The sequence below is a fragment of the Thamnophis sirtalis genome, unplaced genomic scaffold (genome assembly GCF_051295495.1).
Source record: "Thamnophis sirtalis isolate CommonGarterSnake01/CBP01778 unplaced genomic scaffold, rThaSir2_p1.2 scaffold_14, whole genome shotgun sequence".
Lineage (NCBI taxonomy): Eukaryota > Metazoa > Chordata > Lepidosauria > Squamata > Natricidae > Thamnophis > Thamnophis sirtalis.
The window spans coordinates 36,664,938-36,689,616 of record NW_028261394.1 but is presented as its reverse complement, the minus strand read 5'-3'; the positions used below and the strand labels follow the sequence as shown (position 1 = coordinate 36,689,616).

At 43.2% G+C, this 24,679-nt stretch overlaps 2 protein-coding genes across 3 annotated transcripts in view; both read left to right on the top strand.

Moving 5' to 3' along the window:
* Window positions 1-1,442: 1,442 nt before the first annotated feature.
* Window positions 1,443-17,952, top strand: NUTF2 (nuclear transport factor 2). Of its 2 annotated transcripts, XM_087728490.1 has the most exons (6): window positions 1,443-1,573; window positions 9,516-9,639; window positions 10,314-10,385; window positions 11,823-11,921; window positions 13,893-14,048; window positions 17,374-17,952. In XM_087728490.1, exons 2-5 carry the CDS (start codon window positions 9,541-9,543, stop codon window positions 14,001-14,003), a joined length of 381 nt encoding a protein of 126 aa, XP_087584616.1. In that variant the 5' UTR covers window positions 1,443-1,573; window positions 9,516-9,540; the 3' UTR covers window positions 14,004-14,048; window positions 17,374-17,952. The 2 variants fall into 2 exon arrangements, with proteins under 2 accessions (XP_087584616.1, XP_013926034.1); XM_014070559.2 differs by lacking the exon at window positions 13,893-14,048.
* Window positions 17,953-23,154: 5,202 nt separating this feature from the next.
* EDC4 (enhancer of mRNA decapping 4) overlaps window positions 23,155-24,679 on the top strand; it is a 48,236-nt gene continuing 46,711 nt past the window's right edge. Inside the window, exon 1 of the mRNA XM_087729414.1 lies at window positions 23,155-23,309. Coding sequence (XP_087585540.1) covers window positions 23,234-23,309 — 76 coding nt within the window. The 5' untranslated portion in view covers window positions 23,155-23,233. The remainder of the gene's footprint in view (window positions 23,310-24,679) is intronic.

Here is a 24,679-nt window from a genome sequence, read left to right as displayed (position 1 = left end):
AGATACTTTCTACTACCTTAAAAGGGTAAAGATCCCCCTTGCGCATATGTGCTAATCTTTCCTGACTCTAGGGGGCGGTGCTCATCTCCATTTCAAAGCTGAAGAACCAGCGCTGTTTGAAGATGCCTCTGTAATCATGTGGCCAGCATAACTAAACACTGAAGGCACATGGAATGCTGTTACCTTCCCACCAAAGTGGTCCCTATTTTTCTACTTTCATTTTTTACGTGCTTTCAAACTGCTAGGTTGGCAGAAGCTGGGACAAGTAATGGGAGGTCACTGTTACATGGCGCTAGGGATTCAAACTGCTGAACTGCCGACCTTTCTAATCGACAAACTCAGCGTCTTAGCCACTGAGCCAATGCGTCCCTATACCTTAGACTTAGAATAACTTTATTGTCACTTTGAAGGTACACTAATCGGTGTACATTAAAATGAAATTTCATTGCATACAGCTCTCAAAGGAAGGCCACCCATCTCCAATATACACTATATAAACATGACAAAATAAATAAATGAATACAAAAGTATGCATATATACCCATATATATGACACAGAGAAACAACAGTCTAGTTCGGAGATATACATGTACATGGCGAGAAAAACAAATCTTGCAAGTTTACCAGATGGATGGCATAGATCAGGTGTCCCCAAAATTGGCAACTTTAAGACTTGTGGACTTCAACTCCCAGAATTCTCCAGCCAGTTGAAGTCCACAAAGTTGCCAAGTTTGCAGACAGATTAACAGAGTTGGAAGGGACCTTGTAGATCATGTAGTCCAATCCCCTGCCCAAGAAGACCATACACCACTTCTGACTGATGACAGTCCAATCTCTTTTTGAAAGCCTCCAATGAGGAAGCTCCCGCCATTTCTGAAGGCAACTTCTGTTCCATGGGTGGATTGTTCTGTCGGAAAATATTTTTAGGTTGAATCTCTCCTTGGTCAGTTTCCATCCATTATTCCTTGCCTGACCTTCATGTGCTTTGGAAAATAGCTTCCTCTCTGTGGCAGCTCCTTAAATATTGGAAGACTGCTCTCATGTTTCCCCTGGTCCTTCTCTTCCCTCTGGCATAGATGGAGCAAAACTGGTCCAGAATCTGGTACCTCTTTTGGTCCTGTATAAAGCGGCCTTCTAAGCCGGACCTTCTCAGAGCCAGCCTCGCCCTCTCTTAACCAATCGGGCTCCCCCTTTTAATCAGGCCGTCAATACACCATCAACCGCGCTCCCTCCCACCCCTCCTTCGCCCTTTGGCACCGAAGCTCCCCTTCGGGTCGGGCGCCTCCTCGCGCAGGGCTTGCCGGGAGCTGTAGTGCGCGCGTTTCGTCGTTCGGAAAACTGAAAGGCGAGAGCGAGGGAAGAGACTCGCCTTCCCAGCAGGCCCTGCGAATGGATCCGCGCGCCCGCCAGAGAGAGAGAGGGGGGACGAGGGGAGGGGGCGTGGCCGGAAGAGGCGGTGCCCGGCGGGCGAAGCGGCGAGGGAGCGAGGGAGAGATCCACACACGGTGAGGCTGCGCTCGGGGGGCTTCGGGCTGCGCTCGCCGCCGCCGCCGCCGCCATCGCCATCAGCCTGGTAAGTCAGCCTGAGGCGCGGGGCAAGGAAAAGGCCCAGCGGCGGAGGGAGACCCGCTTTGCAGAGGCTGAGAGGCCGCGGGCCCTGCGCTTGGGCGCTGCCCCCTCAGGGTAGGGGAAGGGCCGGGGAAGGGCGTGTCGGGGGCTCCTCAGCCCTTTTAAGCCCCTCCCCGCCTCAAGGAAGAGAGCAGCGGGGGGGGAAGGGGAGGGGGCGACTCCTTGCCCCACCCGCCCCCCTTCAAACCCGGAGCCCCCCACCCCTCTCTTCCCCGCGTGTTCGGGAAACGCACGTGTGAACGGGCAAGTTCGCGCCTCCCGTGTTTGCGGACGGCCACGTGCTTTTGCGGGGGAGGGGGGGTTTCCTCCCAGGCGCGCGATTTGAAAGTTCCTCTGCTTTGGGTGGAAATGTCCCTTTTTTCTCCCAATTCCCTCTCTTTTATTTGGCTGCTTTTGAGATTTCGGGATGGAGCGATGGGACGGAGGGGAAAGCCGCACCCTGCAGTTCCTCGGCCCGTTCCTTTCAAAACCCCCAAAAATATGAATAAAAATTATGGCCTTTTTAAGGGAAGGGCTGGTGTTACGTTGTGCACGTGATGTGTGCGGGTGCCGCGTGCGGTGGATCTCGGTGGATCAGCCAAGCGATTACTTCTCCGCAAAGCGATTCCCACTTTTTTAGACGTAGAATTGTGTCTGTGTGTGCTTTTCCCTTCAAGTTTTCTTTTCAAGTTAGACTTTTGACCAACTTTATTGTCACTTTGAATGGTACACTGATCGGTATGCATTAAAGGGAACTTTGGTTGCATACAGCTCTGGCCACTTCCAATATATGCTACATAAACATGGCTAAATAAATAAATACAGAATTATGCATCTACCCACCTGTATTATATGGGGACACTTGGCTAAGACCCTGAGCTTGTTAATCAGAAAGGTCGGCGGTTCGAACCCCTAGCGCTGTGTAATGGAGTGAGCTCCCATTACTTACTTGTCCCAGCTTCTGCCAACCTAGCAGTTCGAAAGCATGTAAAAATGCAAGTAGAAAAATAGGGACCACCTTTGGTGGGAAAGTAACAGCATTCTGTGCGCCTTCGGCGTTGAGTCATGTCGGTCACATGACAATGGAGATGTCTTCGGACAGCGCTGGCTGTTCGGGTTTGAAACGGAGATAAGTACTGCCCCCTAGAGTTGGGAACGACTAGCACATATGTGCGAGGGTTACCTTTACTATATTACACAGAGAGTGAGTGTGTATCTGTGTTTTTCAAAATTGGCGACTTTTAAGGTGTCTGGACTTCAACTCCCAGAATTTCCCAAGCAGCATGGGACATTCTGGGAGTTGAAGTCCACATCTTTTCAAAGTTGCCAAGTTTGAGAAACTTTGTATACCAGGCTACATCTTATGTAAAGTTCATCAAGATTCTCAATTTTGGGTAAAAATAAATTACAAATGCCTAGTGCATTCATAAAAAATGTTTCCAATGAGAAATAATGGGGTGCTTGAGTATCTATAAAAGGATTTCAACTTACCAATGACTGAACAGTGAGAGAGTATAGCTAAGATGCCAAAAAAAACCTGCATCAAAGTTATAAAATTGAGCCACTGAACTAAACTTTGTGGAAATATGTTGTTGGCATAGATGAATTAGGACGTGAAATGAATCTTTTCATTGGCCACTTAGAACCATCCATTTTTCATGAATCCTAAGCTTTGAGAAAAAGGGCCAGAGATTCAAGCAGGGAGGGACAAGTAAAATATGTGCAGCTTCCTTATGTGTGGGATATAGAACATAAGAAAATCTAAGAATCTATAAATGTTAGATGATCAGGAGCGTCACATGCAAAACAATTTGTTGGTTGATAAAAGTAGTCCTCAAGTTATGACCATAATTTAGACCAAAATTTATGTTGCTAAATGCGAAATTTTGTTAAGTGAGCTTTTTTGCATTTTACGACTTTTCTTGTCACTGTTGTTAAGTGAATCTGGCTTCCCCATTGACTTTGTCAGAAGGTTTGCAAAGTGGATCATGTGACCCCCCTGGACACTGCAACCGTGATAAATGTGAGTCACTTGTCAAGCATCTGAATGTAAATCACATGCTGCCATGAAGTGTGAAAAATGGTCATAAGTTACTTTTTGTAACTAAGCGATCTGTTGTAAGTAGAGGACTACCTGTATAGACCTTTGCAATCCAATGCCTTTTGAATGGATTAGTTATAACTCTTAAGTTCTCTGTAAGTATAGTTATTTGGCTGGATGAGTATCTCAGCAGTTGTCACGATAGCACCAGGTTAACAAAGTCTGAACAAAAACATAACTATAGTTATAGCTTCTCTATTTTTACAAGAAAATACAAAGTAATATACCGTATTTTTCAGAGTATAAGACTCACTTCCCCCCCCCCTAAAAGAGGATGACATTTTGGGTGCATCTTATACATCGAATGTAGCCCTCTGCCCGCCCCCATTCTTTGGCCTCTGCCTCCCAACAATTTGCCTCCTTGCAGCAAATAGCAAACAGCCTGTATCAGTTTCAGCACAGCTTGATTAGCACAAGCAGCTGATTATCAGTTTTGGGCTGCAGGGATTGCTATTGCTGCCTCCGCTTGCCCCATTTTCAGCTTCCGCATCCCATTTTTGGCCTCTGTGTGCCTGGTTTTCCGCCTCCATGCACCCCATTTTCCGCCCATTCCGATCCCCGATGCCCGGAACAGGTGGAAACTGGGGTGCGGAGAGGCTGAAAACGGGATGCGGAGACCAAAAATGGGAGCAGAAGCGGCAATAGGCTATGTCAATCCCTGCAGCCTGAAACATCTGGTTGGGAGGCCGGATAGTCAGTTGCTTGTGCTAATCAGGCTGTACTGAAACTGAAATGGGCTGTTTGCTGCAAGAAAGCAAATTGCTGGGAAGCAGAGGTAGATTTCCCCCCTCCTTATTTTCCTCTCCAAAAGCTAGGTGCGTCTTATACTTCGGAGCATCTTATACTCCGAAAAATATGGTAAGGATCCTATTTGTGCATAGCAAAAAAAATCCAGGTAGCCGAATTTGACAATTCTAAGTAGGGCTACTATATGTGCATTGGAAGAATCAATATACAGGTAGTCCTCGACTTATGATCACACTTCTGTTATTAAGCGAAACATTTGTTAAATGAGTTTTGCCCCATTTTATGACTTTTCTTGCCACAGTTAACTGAATCACTGCAGTTGTTAAGTTAACAAAGTTCTTAAGTGAATCTGGCTTCCCCATTGACTTTGCTCATCTGATCCCTGGACATCCCCAACCGTCATAAATATGAGACAGTTGCCAAGCGTCCAAATTTTGATCGTGCTGCAGCTGTTGTAAGTGTGAACAACAAGCAAAGTCCCTTTGTTCAGTGCCATAATTTCGAACAGTCACTAAATGAACCGTTGTAGGATCGCCTGTAGTTTAAGTGCAAGTGACCAGAAGATAGGCTGGTGGATATTGGAAGGCCGGGCTGATTACGCTGCATTTTCTTTTATTTAAAAAAAAATAGAATGGAATTGTAAATTCTCTGAATTTGTTCTTCTGCATTTTGATGGGCTTGCCTAGGGTAATTTTTATAATTAAATGACTGCCCATCTCGCAAAAAAAGTGACTTTGGGCAGCGGACATACCGTATTTTTTAGAGTATAAGACCCACCTTTCCCCCCACCTTTTCAAAAAAGAGGCTGAAAATCTGGGTGCGTCTTATACACTGAATGCAGCATTTTTTGCCTCCCAAAACCCTGCCCTCTTCACAAAAATGGTGGTGCATAGCTTTTAGAAGGCTTTCAGACAGCTCCTGGGGGCTGAGGAGGGCAGAAATGAGCAAAAAACGGGCCATTTTTTGTTCATTTTTGGCCCTTTGCCCAGGACCACTGTACAAGCCTCCTAAAGGCTATTCATGCCCTTTTGGGGGGGGGGGGAACGGCCAATTTTTGCGAAAAACTGGCCGTTTTGGGGAGGTTTGCAGAATGCAAAAACATTTTTATTTAAATTTGCCTCTTCAAAACCTTGGTGCATCTTATACTCTGAAAAATACAGTACATAAAACTCCTCCCTCCTACTATTTTTCCCCCAACAACAACTTTCTGAGAGGTAGGTTAGGCTGAGAGAGGGACTGACCCAAAGTCACCTAGCCCACGGCTCTCCAACCTTGGCAACTTTAAGACTTGTGGACTTCAACTCCCAGAATTCCTCAGCCAGCTTTGCTTGTCTTTAGAGCCTGGCAAATTGTCATTGAAAAGCTAAAACTAAATAATTTTAGCAATTACATATATTTAATATTTACAGGTAGTGCTCGACTTACAACAGCTCAGTTAGTGACTGTTCCAAGTTATAACGGCACTCAAACTTATGACCACAGCATCCCCATGGTCGTGTGATTTATATTCAGATTTATAAATTTTATAAATTTATAAATTTCATTTATAAATTTTAATAAATGAAATGAAATAATAAATGAGATGCTTGGCAACTGACTCACATTTATGACGTTTGCAGTGTTCCCGGAGTCACATGATCTCCTTTTGTGACCTTCTGACAAGCAAAGTCAATGAGGAAACCAGGTTCACTTAACAACCATCTCACTAATTTAAGAACTGCAGTGATTCACTTAAAAATGAGGCGAGAAAAGTCGTAAAAATGGGGCAGATTCGACAACATGAATTTTGGGCTCAATTGTGGTCATAAGTTGAGGACCACCTGTATTTGGAATTAATATTTCTTGACCACAAAGGCTTCCAGCAAACAATAAAAAGATTAGAATCAAAATCAATTAAAAAGTAACTTAAAACTACGTTATCAAGTAAGTGGATTATCAAAAATTACCTAAAAAGTACCTAAAATGCCTTTAAAGTATTTGGCACTCCTCCACGAGAATAGAAAATTGATGGATGTATTGCAATTATATATACTTGTATACTGTATTTTTTGGACTATAAGATACACCGGAGTATAAAAGAGGTAAATTTTTTAAAAAAATGTTTTTGCAGTCTGCAGGTTTCCCAAACCCTCTGCACGCCTGGTTTTTTGCAAATGTATGTATGTATGTATGTATACGTGTATATACGTGTTGTATTTGTGCTGATAAATAAATAAAGGGAGACTAGTATAGATCTATTTCAAGCTATTTAGCTCTCATCAGCTAGCCATACCCTTACTGGGATTTGAACCTGGGCTCAATTGTACATATACATACATATACATATACATATAGGTTCCACCACTAAACCGCACCCGACTAAACCGCACCCGACTAAACCGGGTTTTGCTTTCCTTTCGACTCTTGGAGTTTCTAAACCCAGGTAATATTACATTTCATTCAAAATATCAGTGTTTCAGTAGAAGCTCACTGATGTTTTATGTCGGCTGCCCAGCATTTTAAAGGACAGCCAACTATCCAGAATCTGTCAACTTTTCTTGACGGTCTGACCACGTTTCCATGGTCACATTAATCCCAGATTAAAATGAATGTGCAAGTCAAGCTGTGTGTACTGTTGCAAAAACGCTGGACAGATTAAGCCATCTTTTCTGAACGCTCATCAATTCTTTTACCTTGTTCTTTTCTGCTGCAAACATTTGTCACCATTAGAGCTATCTGAATACTCTCTGAGTCCTCGTGAAGAATAATTGACCCCTTAATCTTTTTTTTTTTAATAAAAACATGGCTGTCCCTTTGAGGAAACAAGAGGCAGCTGTTCCTCTGTGCTGATCACAGGAACTTTTTGAGGATCTCTTAGGGCAGTGATGGGGAACCTTTTCAGCACCAAGGGCTCAAACTGGAACGTGCGTGCATGTGCATGCATCAGAGTGTTAAAAACCCAAAGAGGACCTGGCCGATGCGCATGTGTGTGCTGGCCAGCTGGTCTTCGGGTTTCTGACGTGTCAGAAATGCGCATCAGCCAGCTGGTCTTGGCGCGCACTGAAGCACCGTAAACCTGAAGACCAGCTTCCCTGTTTTTTAGCTGTTTTTTGGTCCAAAAAACGGCCTGAAAACAGCCTCTAAAAAGGTTCGGAAAATGGCCTGAAAAACAGCATAGTTTTTTGGTGCTCCGGCACCCATGAAGCTGGCCAGCGCGCATGTGCACGCCGGAAACCATAAGAGCAGCTGGCGACGGCGCACATTCCCACAGAGAGGGCTCTGCATGCCACCTGTGGCACCTGTGCCATAGGTTCGCCATCACAGTCTTTCCATTTCAATCTTTAATAGGTTCACAGGTGATCCTCGACTTATGACCATAATTTGTTCAGTGGCCATTTAAAGGTACAGCAAAAAATGGACTTACGACTGGTCTCCAAAGTTATGACCATTGCAATCTCCTCTACTGGCATGTGATCAAAATTCAGGCCCCTGCACTTCTGACCTCAGGAGCACGTCAGCTCCCCTAAACCAGTGTTTTTCAACCACTGTGCCGTGGCACACTAGTGTGCCGTGACATAGTGTAAGGTGTGCCGTGGGAGAATTACTTTATATATAGTCAATATAGGCACAGAGTTAAATTTTTTTAACATTTTCTAATGGTGGTGTGCCTCGTGATTTTTTTCATGAAAAAGTGTGCCTTTGCACAAAAAAGGTTGAAAAACACTGCCCTAAACCCACCTGTCTTCCTCCATCTTTGCCATTCTGGGTGCCTTGCACTCCACCACACCTCCTGCTACCCTCATTGCCTGCAGCTGCCCACCATCGACTTCCTCCTGCTGGTGGCCTGGAATCCACGCCCTGGTTGCCCCAGAATACGTGTGGCGAGCACGTGGCAGGGTGGTGGAGACTTGTCTGCCGAAGGGAACATTCCAGGCGTGGCTGAGGGGGTGGCAATGGGACACTGCCCTAAATTGTGGTATAAGGTTAAGGAAAAGATGAGCGTGGCAGGGCAAAAGAAGCACGAGGTTCTTGCCCAATAATCACACTGGCTTCACAGCTGGCGCTACTGTAACTGCCGTCTCTAAGTGGTGTAGTTATCTCACTCAGTGACAGAAATTCCAGTCCCACTGGTGGTCTTAATTTGGGGACTGTCTCAACTTTAGTGCTCAGCTTATAACTTGGATTGAATAGCTTTGTTGTGGATCACAAGGAGGCACAGGGCACTATTTTTGAAACGAATTGTAGTTGAGCCTGTTTTTTGTAATTGACATTAGTCCTCAACTTATGATCACAGCTGAGCCCAAACTTTACGTTGCTGTGACAATTTTTGGTGTGTGAGTTTTGCCACATTTGACGACATTCCTTGCCACGTTTGTTAAGTGAATCACTGCAGTTGTTAAATTAGTGACACAGTCGTTAAGTGAATCTGGCTTTCCCTTCTGTGTGTCAGAAGGTCGCAAAAAGGGATCTCATGACCCCGGGACACTGAAATTGTCATACCCGTGAATCAGTTGTCAAGGATCCGAGTGTGTAAATCATATGACCCACCCCCCCCCCCCCCGGGCATGGGGCAACTGTCATAAGTGAATGGTCGTAAGTCCCCTTTTTCCGTGCCGTTGTAACTTCGAATGGTTACTAAACGAACTGTTAAGTCGAGGGCCACTGTTTATTAAGCACACTTGCTATAAAAGTAATTGACCCATCAATTCGACCAAAGCATTTTCATCCAATTGGATGCCATTCCATATTTCGTTTCTGCTGATTGAAAAACAGCAACTTCAGTGTGGTGGTTAAGGGATTAGGATCGAAACCTGGCGGCTTTTTTGCATAGTCACATTCTTTCCAGCGGTTTGATTTTTTTCCTTTCTTTTTTCAGATGGCCTGACTAGAACTGTAAACGGTATTCTACGTTTTGTCACATTGTAGATTGATGTTGATAATAATAACATTTGCTTCTTTGCATTATGTTCTCCCGCGTGAAATTTGTCTACTGTTAGAACAGCTGTGCACGAAGTTAGTGGTTTCATCAACCTATATGTATAAGAAGGTCAAATATCCTGTGTTTTTCTTCTACTTCCAGTTGCTGGCTGCACTGAGAATTCAGAATGGGAGACAAGCCTATTTGGGAACAGATTGGTTCCAGCTTTGTACAGCATTACTATCAGTTATTTGATACAGACCGGACTCAGTTAGGATCAATATATGTAAGTAACTCTGAAACAGATGCTTTCATTGTGGGGTGTTTTATCATTGACCTCCACCTTCCTTTGAAGTCAATAATGCTGGCACTCTCATAATGTTGTTTAGCAGTACCTTATAGTTAATTTAAGGGACATGGCGGCTCAATGGCTAAGACACTGAGCTGGTCGATCAGAAAGGTTGGCAGTTCGAATCCCTGGTACTGCATAACGGAGTGAGCTCCCATTACTTGTCCCAGCTTCTGCCAACCTAGCAGTTCGAAAGCATGTAAAAATGCAAGTAGAAAAATAGGGACATGATGGGAAGGTAACAGTGTTCCGTGCACTTTCGATGTTTAGTCATGCCGGCCAATGACCATGGAGATGTACTGAGCCAACAGCGCTGACTCTTCAGCTTTGAAACGGAGATGGGCATCACCCCCTAGAATTGAGAACGACTAGCACATATGTGCGAGAGGAACATTTACCTTAGAGTTCATTTAATCTCAAGAAGCATTATTATATTCAATCTTTGTCACTAATATATTGCCTATATTTATCTAATATAGAAAAATTGCCTTGAATCACTTTTGACTCCGTGAGGAGCTCTGGGAAATTACTAATTTGTTTTTAACAAGTATGTTACTATTTCTAGTGCAAAATAAAATGTTTCTAAGCAGATTATTGTTTTATTGTTTCAGATAGATGCCTCATGCCTTACATGGGAAGGACTACAATTTCAGGGCAAAGTAGCTATTGTTGAAAAACTCTCAGTAAGTTTCTGATAAGTTGTAGTTCTGATGTTCAGCCTAAGATATCCCCCTCCACAAATTCTAGAAATTGCCTCACCTGTACAATGAAATAAATGTCACCTTGGAAGTTACCTTTCAGATTTCTTTGGGTGGGGAACTGCATGCAGGCCATGAGTTTCCTGTTCTTGGCTTAATTCATCATTATCTCCTGGATAGAGTAATCTTAACCTTTTCACCAAAGTCTGTTCTCTGTAAGTAAGCTCCATTTTTTCATGGCATGCTGTTATCACTTAGGGCCATGATGATGAATCTATGCCACGTGGGCCAGAGGTGGCACGGAGAGCCCTCTCGGCTGGCACGCGCACCATCGGTCAGATCTCCATGGCGTTTCTTTCATGAGCTTCTGTTTCCCTGAAAGCTACAAAACAGAAGCTCACCAAAGAAAAAGATCTTACCTCTTGCCACGCTGCTGGTGTTGGGATACCCGCCTCCCGATCAGGATTCCTAGTAATAGATCCATTGCAAGCAAAAACTCTGAGGCAGGTGGATTCCTCAAAGAATAGCTTTATTGGAAATATCATATTGGCACAGATCTGGTGAAAGCCAACTCTGAGGGGCCCCTTGGTTTTCACCTAATTAAAAGTAAACGTTTTCTCCTCAACCCCAAACAATCAGTCACCTGGCCCAATCACAGCAGCGTCCGCTGGTCTGGTGACAACACTCTTTCTGCCAGGTGTGAGAACGACCTTGGTTCCCAAGAGAAAGTATTTTGTTTTGACTACACAACCCCAGCTATTGCTAATCCCCCCCCGCCTTTCCCTATCCCTTGCTGCAGAGTGGCAGCACTGAAGCTCCAAGATGGCCTCGTTCAGATCAGCTTCAGGGTTGATACCTGGGATACTAACTCATAAATATGAATGAGTTGGCAAGCATCTGATTTTTGATCATGTAACCATGGGGATGCTGCAACAATTGTAAGTGCGAAAAATGGTCCTAAGTCACTTTTTTCCAGTGCCATTGTAACTTAGAACAGTTCGCCAAATGAACTGTTTGTCGGGGACTATCTGTAGTTCTCACATTGTAGTACTAATTGGGACTGGTATTTCCATTGCTAAGTGACACAGTTGTAAACTGTCAACATTGCACGACCATGCTGCTTAGCGATAGAAATCCCAGCACTTCTGGTTGACACAGTTAAGGGAATCACCACGTGTCATTTATCATGTGGTCACTATTTATGACCTCTGGCCAGCTTTCCCATTGTCTTTGCTTGTAGGAAGCCAGCAAAGGAGGTTGCTTGTGGTGATCCTGTGACTGTGGGATTGCTGCAACCAACATACGACCTTTCGTATCTGCAACTCATCCGGAGCCCTCATTAAGTTTGAACAGTCACTGAATGAGTGGTTGTTAAATGAGGGTGACCTGTAAATCCTTCTGTGTGTCTCCCTTCTCTTTCAGAGCCTTCCTTTTCAGAAAATACAGCACAGCATCACATCCCAAGATCATCAGCCTACACCAGACAGCTGTATACTCAGTATGGTAGTTGGACAACTTAAAGTAAGTCTGTTTTCAGGCCTGGGTTGCAAGAAAAAAATATTTAGAACAGCATTTCCTTATCTGGGTGCTAGCTGGCCAGGGAATTCTGGGAATTGAAGTCCTTAAAAATGCCAAGGTTAAGGTTACACTGATTGAAAGCACTAGTCAAGAATCCGTTCATAGCCTGCTTATGTGACCTGCTTGATAGCTGAGTTTGATCATCAGAACTTTGACAGCTAAAGCCTAAGCTAGCCTTAATGTCTCAAGACAGTGTCATAGATAAGACAGTCCACTTCTGATTAGGTCGGCAAAGCCGACTGCACAGACTTCAACTATTAAGTCACCAGGGTTCTTCATTGCGGTTATTTCTCTTCCTTTATGCATAATATCTAGGGATGCGGCGACTCAGTGGCTGAGACGCTGAGCTTGTCGATCAGAAGGTCGGCAGTTCAGCAGTTTGAATCCCTAGCTCCGTGTAACGGAGTGAGCTCCCGTTACTTGTCCCATCTTCTGCCAACCTAGCAGTTCCAAAGCATGTAAAAATAAAAGTTAAAAAATAGGGACCACTTTGGTGGGAAGGTAACAATGTTCCGTATGCCTTTGGCATTTAGTCATGCTGGCTACATGACCACGGAGACATCTTCGGACAACGCTGGCTCTTTCACTTTGAAATGGAGATGAGCACTACCGCCTAGAGTCAGGAACGACTAGCACATAAGTGCGAGGGGAATCTTTACTTTTATGCATAACATACAATGGCACAGTTATAACAGGCTGCAAAGTCTGCCTGTGCTGGCTGCTGGGAAGGAATCAAAGTAATAATCCTTTTGCATTGCTAAATGTCTATGGAGATTCTCAGTCATCCAGGTCACGATTGTCCCAAAGATGCTTTTTCAGGAGGCAACTGGACTTTCTGTTTTTCTTTTTCTTTGAAGACATCTTGCTTCTCATCCAATAATCTTCTTCAGCTCTAATTGATCAGAATCCTTTCATTTCCCACCATCCAGTCGGAGCTGAAGAAGCTTCTTGGATGAGAAGCGAAATGTCTTCAAAGAAAAAAAAACAGAAAGTCCCATTGCCTTGTGAAAAAGCACCTTTAATTATTATCTTTAAAAAGATGATAATCTTTTTATTGCAACCAGTTGGAAAGCAGGGCCAGAATTCTGACACTCTTATCATTGAAGAACCTAAATGGGAGTCTCTTAATGAAGTCATGCGCAAAAAAATCCTGTGATCCCATCATGATAGATCAGTCAGAATTGAGAGGATTCCCAATAAACTAAGGCTGTTGGACAAGCTAAAATGGGGCACAGCCTATTACACTAGAAATAAGCCTAATGCAACATGGGGGTAAGGAGGGCACATACTGAATTCCATATCATGGAATTGCCAAAATCTACAAGTAACACTAATTCACTTGATATGATAATGTAGCAGCTTATGTGCAGCTGTGATATGGCCATGTTACACCAGTTGCCAGTTTGCTCTTGAGTGCTACTCAAAAGTGCTGTCTTTGAAACCTTATAAGTAGTCCTTGCTTAGTGACCAGTAGGGACTGGCAATTCTATCGCTAAACAGGGCAACCACTGAGCAGAAAAATCACACGATTGCAACGGGCTTACAAAGTCACTTCCCATTGGGTCATTATCTTTTTTTTTTTACTCATTTCCAAGAGTTGAACTGAATACAATGACACGATTCATCTGCTCTTAATAACAAACAATTAACATGAGAATGTAGCTTGTAAATAGCTCCAAATATGATGAGTCATACTGAGCTCTGTTGTGCCTAGTGTTTTATCCCCCTCCCCATGCCTCTTTTTATAGCACTGCTTCTTAATATTCAGTAAGAGTAGAACCACCCCGTCGATGTTAGTAACCCCATTTTGGCATATTCTAGCAAGTGCCGTAAATAATATCCCTGACAGAATTTTGTCGAGCTACCGCCATTTAATATTTTCAGATTGTAATGTTTTTCTCCTGTCCTGCTCAGGCAGATGATGACCAAATTCTAGGTTTCCATCAGACCTTTTTGTTGAAAAACTTACAAGGTGCCTGGGTATGCACCAATGAAGTCTTCAGGCTAGCCCTCCACAATGTTTAGCCTTCTGGCCACCTCATGCTCTGATCTTCGCTGCCCCCTCTCTGAGTAAGAAGCATTCTGCCTGTTTCTCTGCCCCACCTGATCTTGCAAAAAAAAAGCATGAACATTGCTTGTGTGTTACCCGAGGAGGGTTGCAGTATGACAGTGTGGATTGCTTCAGGTTGATGACTCTCGAAATGAGCAGCGGTGAAGTTTCCTTTACAGAAGAAGCTGCCAAACAGTTAATGTAGTGTTTATATATATATATCAATCGGTTGCTTGTTTAACACCTTTAGGATACAAGCGCTGCTTAGAACTCTGGAACGTTGGAGTGGCATACAATGAATGCTTGCCTTGTTATGCCTGAAAACTGTCTGCATTCGTGCCTATAGGTACAGCTGTGCAACTTGTTTCTTACACCAGGGTCCCCTGGGCGGAGGGCAGCTTACAGTTTAATCCATTGTGAGCATGCCGTTCCCAAACAGACATTTGTCTCAACTGCAAGAAGTTTCCAGTTGATATATTAACTACAGCGATTGATAAGGAAGAGGGATTGTCAAAACAAATTAGAGTGGGCAAATGCAGTTGTGTTGATTGCTTTCTCTCAATTAAGGAGAATTAAAGGGTTAAACGAAAGGTGTTCCAGAAAAGGTGGGTTTAAAGAATGGGTCTGGCCTGGTATTTTCAAAGTGGAACAGTAGGAAGGATCTGGGAATTGATAGAAGGGAATATTTGTAACTCACTTGGGATTGAACTCTGGAGTCCTTGGTGCTCTCAGCTTGGTTGTTTCCTTGTAGACATTTCATTGCTGTTGTGGCCTATCAGCCACTGGCCCCTCCAGCAGCCGAATCAGACGAGGAGGCACGGGAGTCAGAGCAACATCAGGGCAACCTGGGAGCGCCGAGGGGGAAGAGGGAACAGAGCTATCAAAGAGAGAGACAGAGGCAGACCCTGGGCTGTCTATCAGCCCTCAGACAGTCAACAGCCCCAGGTTTAGAGGTGGCTGATGAGGAAGAGGAGGAACATCTGGGTCCAGTGCCTGACGCGCAGATGTGCACAAGGCAGAGGAAAGGAGAGCAGTGGAAATCTGTGGGCCGGTCCTTGGGATGGAAGAGCCACCACTGTTAGCGAAGCTCCATCCTAGCTTTGGGCATAAAAGGCAGGGGACAGAGATGAATAGATGTGGCAGACAACTATTCATCTTTTGGGCGGGGATGCTGGCGCTCCTAATAAAGGAATCATTGATTTAAATACAGAGGGTTTGTTGTGTTTGGGGAGCTGGGTCAGAACAATTACTCAACTAGCCTCATAAGTGCTAGGTGATGTTATCTAGTTGGGTATTGAGGTGTCTGCAAGAAAATAAGTAAGCTCAGGAAGCACAAGGACCCCGTGCTTCTTGGGAGGTACAGCATGGCCAGGTACTGCTCTGCACTCTTCCACTTTGGGTGCTGAGAGAAACAAATAGTAAAATTTTGGTTGGAGAAGGACTAACTTTTAGAAACACTCTTCTATCTCTCCACTATGGTTCTATGTTGACTTTCCCTAATCTGGTACTATCCCAATGCGTTGGACAGCTGTTCCCAGCCAACATGAATGTGTTAGCTGGGAATTCTGACATATCAAGATGCCTTTGTGAAACTGACCCCTAAGTGGGGTTTTTTCACAGGGGAAGGTAGCATGACTAGGCACACAATTGTAAGGATTGTCTCAGGCTATTTTTTTTTTTGAGGGAGGGGGAGAGTTAGAAGAATTTCTGAAGCCAACACAAAATTTCCAGTCCCAGAATGTGTTTTAGTTTGGTTTACCCCAACTGCTAATTGCTGACAGCAGGCTATCCATAGACAGGATTCCTTCTTATCTTCACCAAATATTTAACACGTAGATCTAGTTGATGTGTTGTAACCATAATTAACTGGCTAGGACACAATTGGGCGACTTCACACTCTTCCAAGCCACAAATATGGTTTATATGCACTGACTGGATTTACAAAGCATACCAGCATAAGAGTTAGTACAGTGTGCAAATACAACCTTAAGTCTTGGAATGTCATGTTCCTCAACATTAATAATAGCTACGATGTAACCTTGTTTTAACGGACTAATTGGGGAAATGCCCATTGTACAAAATGTCTATTAGTAAAGGGAGTAAATAGTTGCACAGCATTTGTCATTTGTGTGATGACATAATTACACAAATGGTCTAGATCAAGGGTAGTCAACCTTTTTATACCTACCGCCCACTTTTGTATCTCTGTTAGTAGTAAAATTTTCTAACCACCCACCGGTTCCATATTAATGGTGATTTATAAAGTAGGGAAGTAACTTTACTTTATAAAATTTATAAAGCAGAGTTATAGCAAACCCCTACCGCCCACCACGAAAGCTGGAACGCCCACTAATGGGCGGTAGGGACCAGGTTGACTACCACTAGTCTAGATTGTGCGTCACATTGATGCTTTGGCTGAGCTGGGATGGGCGTGGCCTGCGTGTGACGCATCCTGCCTGCAGGTCGCCAGTTTTGACACCCCCTGGTCTAGATCAGTGTTTCTCAACCTTGAGAATTTTAAGATGTGTGGACTTCAACTCCCAGAATTCCCTGGCCAATGTGCTAGTTAGGAAATTCTGCACATTAAAGAGGTTGAAAAACACTGGTCTAATTTGAAAATTGATCCATTTCATGTGAAAGCCATTGTTATCAACGTTTTGCTTGGTTGTACTGTAAAACCAAAATTACTGTGTTTGATAAGACTATATGCACTTCATTTTCAAGATGATTATAGGAGAAGACAGTATTCCACCTTAGCTAGTCATAAAAACATCACTGAAGGATCAGGAAGAAGTATTTCATATTTTATAACTCGAAGTGAAACTTAGTTCATTATCCAGATTCAAACTTACAGTTAGTCCTTTATGAGTACAATTGGGACCAGATATCTGGTTTTTAGTTGTTGCAGTTCTAAGTTGAGTAAGTTGATCCACTTGACCAGATCTGATTTTACAACACTTTTGGCAGCAGTCATTAAGTAAACCATGATAGTATTTAAGTGAATGCCACAGTCATGTGAACCCATTGTTCCAAATTCCTGAGCTAAGAGTTTTGGAAACAAAAACATTAAATTGGGGAACGTTGAATATTACTGCCGCAGTCAGGAACTGCGCTTCAGTTTCCAGCAGTATTTAATAATTAATTCATGACATTCAGCATCATCATGACTAAAAATGCATGTTGTGTTCTTGCACAGAGACAAAACGACAAATGTTAGCTTCTGTCACAAAAAGGAATTGCTGGTCAGGGAAGAAGTATATGCATGATAACATTGGACTCCAGTGACAGGAATTGGATGCGCTGCTCAAAAGCATCTTAATTCTTGTTTTTCCTTTGTCTCTGCAGGCCGATGAAGATCCTGTGATCGGATTCCACCAGATATTTCTATTAAAGAACATCAATGATGCTTGGGTTTGCACCAATGACATGTTCAGGCTAGCATTGCACAACTATGGTTGAAATGACATCCCCGAGGCACCTTGCCTTTTTTTTTCTCCTCCTCCTCCTCCTTACCAATATTAATCACACCCATGGAACATTCCAAATATCATACACAAACCTGCACACCATGGCAAGCAAGCAAGATTTGTGACATACCCTTCCGAAGAGTTTTATGTTGTGTCACTAGAAGAGTTCCTTGTGCATGATGTTTGGAAGTTAGAATTAGCTGCATTTGACAAAAGAAGGGTATGCTCTTACCAGCATGCCTTGGGAAGAATCCATAATACAAAAAAAAAAGGTTCTGTTTCTGTACTGACAAGTTTCTCTAATAACCCAAAGAAACAAAAAGGATATGAAAGAATAGCCAGCCTGAAGCCAACTCAGATAATTGATTTCTTTTTTTTCTCTTTTTTTTTCTTTTTGTTGTTGTTCACATATTTCAGTGCTACATTATACAATAAAACCATGTGATTTTCTTAACAAGTTTAAATTGTTGGATCTTCAGTCTCTAAGTGGAAAGTCTTGTATTTCCAACTTTGTGTTTGAATTCTTAGTCTTGGGAACATGTTTGGCTGGACATATGATTTTTAAAATGTCCACGTATGCTTTGTGCTCCTGTTTTTGCTTTTGTTTGGAAGCTTGCGTGGCTGTGTCGCTGAATAATGGCTTCAAACTTGAAATGGGAAATATTACCTCTCTCTGAAAATCAGAACATGGATTTATGTTAACTACACGTGCAGCAAGTTTATTTTAACGATCCTCAAGTCAATTTCCCCCCCATTCTATCATGCAGATATACATAAAAGACTGCAGACCAACAATATGCATGTGCTTATTTTTCAGGTTAATTTCTCCACATTATCCTTTCCTGGTCGGCATTTTGATATCATTCTGCTTTTGATATTCAAAAGCTGAGTCATCATTGCATTTAGCATCTTCAGGGTGTCAGTTTCAAACTGAGATGTTAATTTTGGTGCAGATCGGTAGAGTACTACATCCCATTCCATATTGTCTGTTGTTTATTTTGATATCTCAAGAGTCTGCTGTATCCTGGTTGCAATAAAGCAAAGCCAGGTGGCACCAGTAGCACCATTTTAATGGTTAAATTGGGTCAGTGTTAGAAAACATTTTGAAGTACCATTCGCTGCAAAGCTGGTTACAGAAAAGTAACGTATCTTCAAAGTGGTCAGATTGTTCATCCGGTGTTTAATGTGAGCTGGGCAATCTTGAATTCATTGACCTTACGCCATTCCAAGACTATTTTTCTATTTTCGAAACTTAAGTTTAAAGCTGGGTTGGAAGTCAGGTTAACACAGTCTAGTTCCACATGGTCATAAATAGCCCCCCCAAAAAGTGGGGGGGATGCAGTTCTTAATTATTGATGTTCAATTTTGGAAGAACTGAGATCAAAATTGTTAATTTAGGCCAGCGCCTGTTAAGAAATTGCGGTTGTACACCGACTGAATAAGTTTTTTTTTTTTTTTAAAGAATGGCTTTTGAAGCTTGTATCAATTTAAAGCTTCTGAATCTTCGGAGTCTCCTAAGCATATATATGCCATCAGTCTAGCTGCTTCATTGTGTGGTGTGGTGGCCTAGAGGTGGAGCTCTCGCCTCACAATCAGGAGGCGCTGAATTCAATGAGAATATATCTACTGAACAAAACTCTGCATTGGTGACAGGAAGGGCATCTGGCCATTAAACACTGCTAGTTCCATTCAGTCATTCACTCATGAGGATGAGTGTAGGTGCTTCATTGCGAGGATCACAATTGAAATTAACCCATCTGGGGCAATGGATCTTAAAAGTTAGTTTATTAGTACCTACGAATAGGTTTAGTTGAAAACTATTGTCGATGGAATTTGTTTCCAACACTAGCGTTCAAAGCTGGTGACAAGACGTTTCTTTTTATGAAGAAAAGTTGATGTTTGCAGCCGATTTTGGTAGCTCAGCATCATCTTATTCAATATGGCTAGTGAATGTTTTGAAGGATTTCGGGGTATCATGTTATGGTTGAATAGGTATATGCCTTAATGAAGCAGTATGTAATAGCCATACATAAACAAAATGCCTTAGAAAAATTCCTTGAATGTGTATTCATAGGAACACATTTTGACTGAAGAGGCTTTACTCTTTGTAGTTAAGCAAATGAATGCCTTTTGTCATCCATAATGAGGGAATGACTATTTTTCCACACGCTACTTTAGCTTTCAGTATTAGCAGATGGCATTCGATTATTAGACACTGTCGCTTCCCAAAGTGAAGCTAAGATTTTCGTTGGGAGACAAGAACTGGCTGCGTTCTTCCCTGGATTCAGATTGCAGGAAGGAAAGTTCATCTGAACTATTTTTGAATTAAAGTTGCATGCTGGAAGGGCAAAACATATCCTAAAGACATTAGTTACTACAAGAAAGGATGACAAAATATTTGGTCTGGGAATATGGAAGACATGTAAATAGATTAAGGCTATTGAACTGATTAAATAAACTTCTTTCTATAAAAACAAAAGGGATATTCTGTTGGGATATGTGTAGATCAGGTGTGTGTAGATGTGACTCGCCACACTCACAACCCATCTACTGTATTGTGTGGCTCACTAGGCATGTTATGTCTGTTTTTGTTATATTCTAGGCAAGAAACAAAACAAGTTTTCATGGCCTTCATATGCAAGTCATAAGCTCTAGTGTTCTTCTCATTTTTCAGTTTGATACAAAAGTGCTCTAAAACTTTGCTAGCATAATATTCAATTTGGCATCAGTTGCCAGAAACAAAATGTATTCAAGAACTGCTAAGTTTACACACTGCTTAATAAGAAATACTTGATGTACATGGTATAAAGAAAGCAGACTTTAATATTGTGAAGCTTGGTTTACAGAGCATCGCTGGTTTTACCAATAAATATGCTGAAGTTTTGTGGAGTAAGGTCATCTACCTATTCCGTTATGGGATGTGTAATCTTGGCTTGTTTAAGACTGTACCTGTGGCAAATGTACTAATAAAGATTCTTTAACAAGCACTCTCTTGTAAGGCTAAGCTTAGAAATTTAAGAAACAATGGAAATGAAGATAGGGATTCTGTTGCTATATTGAAGCAATGGCCATAAAAAGGTGGCCGGAGATCCAGCAAGAGATAATCACTCTAAAATAAAAATGCTTTCAAATTATCCTCTTTGAATTTTGGTGCTTGCCTGTCAAAGAAACAATTCTTTATATTTCTGTAAGGAATATAATAGCTTAGTTTAAAAAAGCCTATTTCAGGTAAAACATGTTTCCTCAAGTTTCTGCCATTTCTATGTTACATATGTTGTGATGTATAATAAAGAGGTAATTTTAGCGCCTCTTACATGTATCATATCTTGAACAATTTACAGTAATTTGGGTTGTGATTCTTTTGGTGCTGTAATAGTGCATTGGAACTAATCAAAATGATCTCCCCAACTTGGTCCTTCAACTCTACCAATGCAACCATGTGTTCCCAGTTTCTATGCAAGCACATGCCACTAATAAATGAATGAGGTGGTCAGCTTTCAATATTTCAGTTCTTGAAGAAATATTTATTGTAAAAAAAGCCATTCCTGTATTTGTTGCAAAGACTTGACAAAGTTATTTTTTTCTATAAGAGATAAAATCTAAGATTAACGGAGAACTGTGGTGCAGAAAGTTTCTCAGTCTTGCCTATCAATACCTAATATAGAGACTTATTTTCTATGTTCGATGGGGAAAGCTGGATATAAGTACAATACGCAGAAGTTTCTCCTTTTATTTTCATATCATTTCTACAGGCTTTGGGCTTGCAAAAAAGATGATCAAATATTACCAATATCATTGGTAATTTGTTGTATTATCAAATGCAGGTAGTTCTCGACTTACAACCACAATTGAACCCAAAATTTCTGTTGGAAAACAAAACATTTGTTATGTGAATTTTGCCCCATTTTATGACTTTTCTACCACTGTTAAGTAAATCGTTGTTAAATTACTAACATGGTTGTTAAATGAATCTGGTTTCCCCATTGACTTTGCTTATCAGAAGGTCGCAAAAGATGACCCCAAGACAGTGCAACTGTCATAAATATGATTCAGTTGCCAAGCATCTGAATTTGAGTCACTTGACCATGAGGATGCTGCAATGGTTGTGAGAAAAATGGCCATGATGATTCACTTTTTTCAGTGTCATGGTAACTTTGAACGGTCACTAAATGAACCTGTAAGCCGAGGTCTACCTATACAAATAGAATTTACATGCTTTTTTATGCAGAGAGAAGATACAACATTTTCTAGAGAGTTTAATGAGAGGAGCTAGTCTAGTGCATCACCCAGATAGCTGCTTGGCATCCAACTTCTTAAGCAGCAGGACTTAGCAATAGCAGTTAGACTTATATACCGCTTCATAGGGCTTTCAGTCCTCTCTAAGCAGTTTACAGAGTCAGCATATCGCCAGCAGTCTGGGTCCTCATTTCACCCACCTCGGAAGGATGAAAGGCTGAGTCAACCTTGAGCCGGTGAGATTAGAACCGCTGAACTGCAGATAACAGTCCGCTGAAGTGGTCTGCAGTACTGCACCCTAACTACTGCGCCACCTCGACTCCAGAGGCTCCTTACCAGGCAACCCTGTGCATATTTAGTAATAAGAATCACTGTATTTAATAAAGGGCAATATGTGTAGCTCAGAAGAGAAACGAGGGGGTTCCTTGGTGCTCTGAGCTTGGTTGTTTTCTTGCAGACATTTCATTACCCAAACTAGGTAACATCATCAGTACTACTAGCACTGATGATGTTACCTGATTTGGGCAATGAAAACCTGCAAGAAAACAACCAAGTTCAGAGAGCACCAAGGACCCCTCAAGAATCACTGTACTTGCTTAATGAGTAACCAACGTATAACTGAAAGCCTTAAACGACGCTCTGAAAATGTAATGTGTCATTGGGGAAAGCAAGCTATGTTTGTATCTTTCTATGAGCCTGGATAGATTGGATGGATGGATGGATAAGATAGATAGATAGATAGATAGATAGATAGATAGATAGATAGATAGATAGATAGATAGATAGATAGATAGATAGATAGATAGATAAGATGATAGAGTTAGTAGATAGATGATAGACATATATACATAATTAGATAGTTAGTAGATAGATGATAGACAGGCAGATAGACAGATATACATGGATGGGTGGATGCATGGCCACTTCACCCCCCTGGGAAAATCTATATATTTTCGTTTGATGCAACTCAAAGGGGCATGCCTAAGTGCATCAAGGTGCCTACCGTCCCTGTTCCTAATGTCCCCATTTATTCGTATCCATTTCATGTATTCATAATCATGTTTATATTTATATATGTTATCTAATACATACTTGACAAAATAAATAATAATAATAATAATAAAAATAAAAATAATAAAGGCATGTCCGCCATAAGAGAGGACGAGGCAGCTTTCGTCTGCCCTCCTCTTTGAAACCGACGCCTCCCTGCAGTCATAGCACGGCTCCCCTCGCCGTCGCTTTGCAGGGAAGCTCAAGGAAAAGCCCAGCTATGTAAGGGCAGAGAAGGAGGGACGCCGCGCTCCCTCTTCCCCCCAACCCAACCCCTTGAAACGTTTTCCAGTCCAACCAGACGCTGGGCGGAACCCGCGCGCCGGGATGCGGTTTCCGACGGGAAGGAGGAGGAAAACGGACCGGAAGCGGAAGTGGGGGCGGCGAGTCAGGCTCGGCCTGTCTGGGCGGCAGGCGGGCGTGAGCGGCGGCTTCGGCCTTGGCGGGGCCCAATGGCCTCCGCGAGCATCGACATCGAGGACGCCACTCAACACCTGCGCGACATCCTCAAGCTGGATCGGCCCGGCGGTGAGGCGCGGCGGGGGTAGTAGTGGTGGTCTCGGGCGGCGGCCTTTGGCGGAGCTCCGGGCGGGGTCTGTGCTCCAGAGCCGCTTTGGAGGGCGGCGCGAGTGCCCGGCTTGGAATGCCTTCCTTCCCAGGCAATGCCGCCCGCGCCACGCTGATGATACGGCGGCGCTGTCCGGAAAGAGCGAGGGAAGAGAAGCAGCGCTGCAGCAGGGAAGTCGGGCTGCCCTTCCCTCCTCGCCATTGCCCCGGTTTGCGTGGAGGCGGAGGTTCTTTTCCCCACTCGGGGTTGTTGTAGCATCCCCTGCCTTTCCTTGGGAGCCAATCCTGTCGGAGGAGCTGGGACTCAGTCCTATCCGAAGTGCACAATGGAGTCAATAGGCTGCTATCTAAAATTAGTGGGGTAAATAATTCCCACTAAACCCAGGAGCGGAAAATTCCCAAACATTCTTCATCAACGACTTAGAGGAGGGAATAGAAGAGGGACCTGGCCAAATTTGCAGAGCATGCTAAGATGGCAGGAATATTCAACACCCTAGAACAGTGATGGCTAACCATTTTGTCAAGGCATGCCAAAAGCGGGGGAGCGGAAGGTGTCGCGTGCGTGCGTGCCCACACCTATAATGCAATACCCTTGCACAACACACACACACACACTCCCTGTGCACGCATGCAGGCCTCGCTGAAGCCTCCAGACTTCTGAGAGGTGTGTTGGACAGTTTTTTGCCCTCCATAGGCTTCAGCCACTTCTGAGGACACACGAAGCCTCCGGAGGGAGAAAAATGGCCCAACGGGCAACCCAAAGGTTCATTCCTGAACTTCCATTGGGCCCCGCTGAGCTGTTTTTCATCCTACCCAGGCTTCAGGAAAGCCTCCTGAAGCCTCTGGAAGGAGAAAAACGGCTCAACAAACAATCCGGAAGTTCGGGAACGGACTCCTGGGTTGCCCATTGGGCTGTTTTTCTCCCTCTGGAGGCTTCAGGAAACTTCGTGTGCCCTCAGAAGTGGCTCCACGTGCCACCTGTGGCATACATGCCATAGGTTCCCCATCATGGCCCTAGAAGATAGGCTCAAAATCCAGAAGGGTCTCAGGAGATGTGGACACTGGGCCCTATCTAACAAAATGAAATTCAGTGTAGAGAAAAGTAAAGTCCTACACTTAGGTAAGGAAGAACCCAAAGTACACATAAACTGGGTGAAAACAGGTTTAATTGCAGTGATTGTGAGAGGGATCTTGGAGTCTTAGTAGACAACCAGCTAAATATGAGCCAGCAGTGTGCAGCGGCAGCCAAAAAAGCCAATGCAACTTAGGGTTACAAGAGGGATACAATCAAGATCAAGAGAGGTACTAATATCACTCTATAAAGTTGTAGT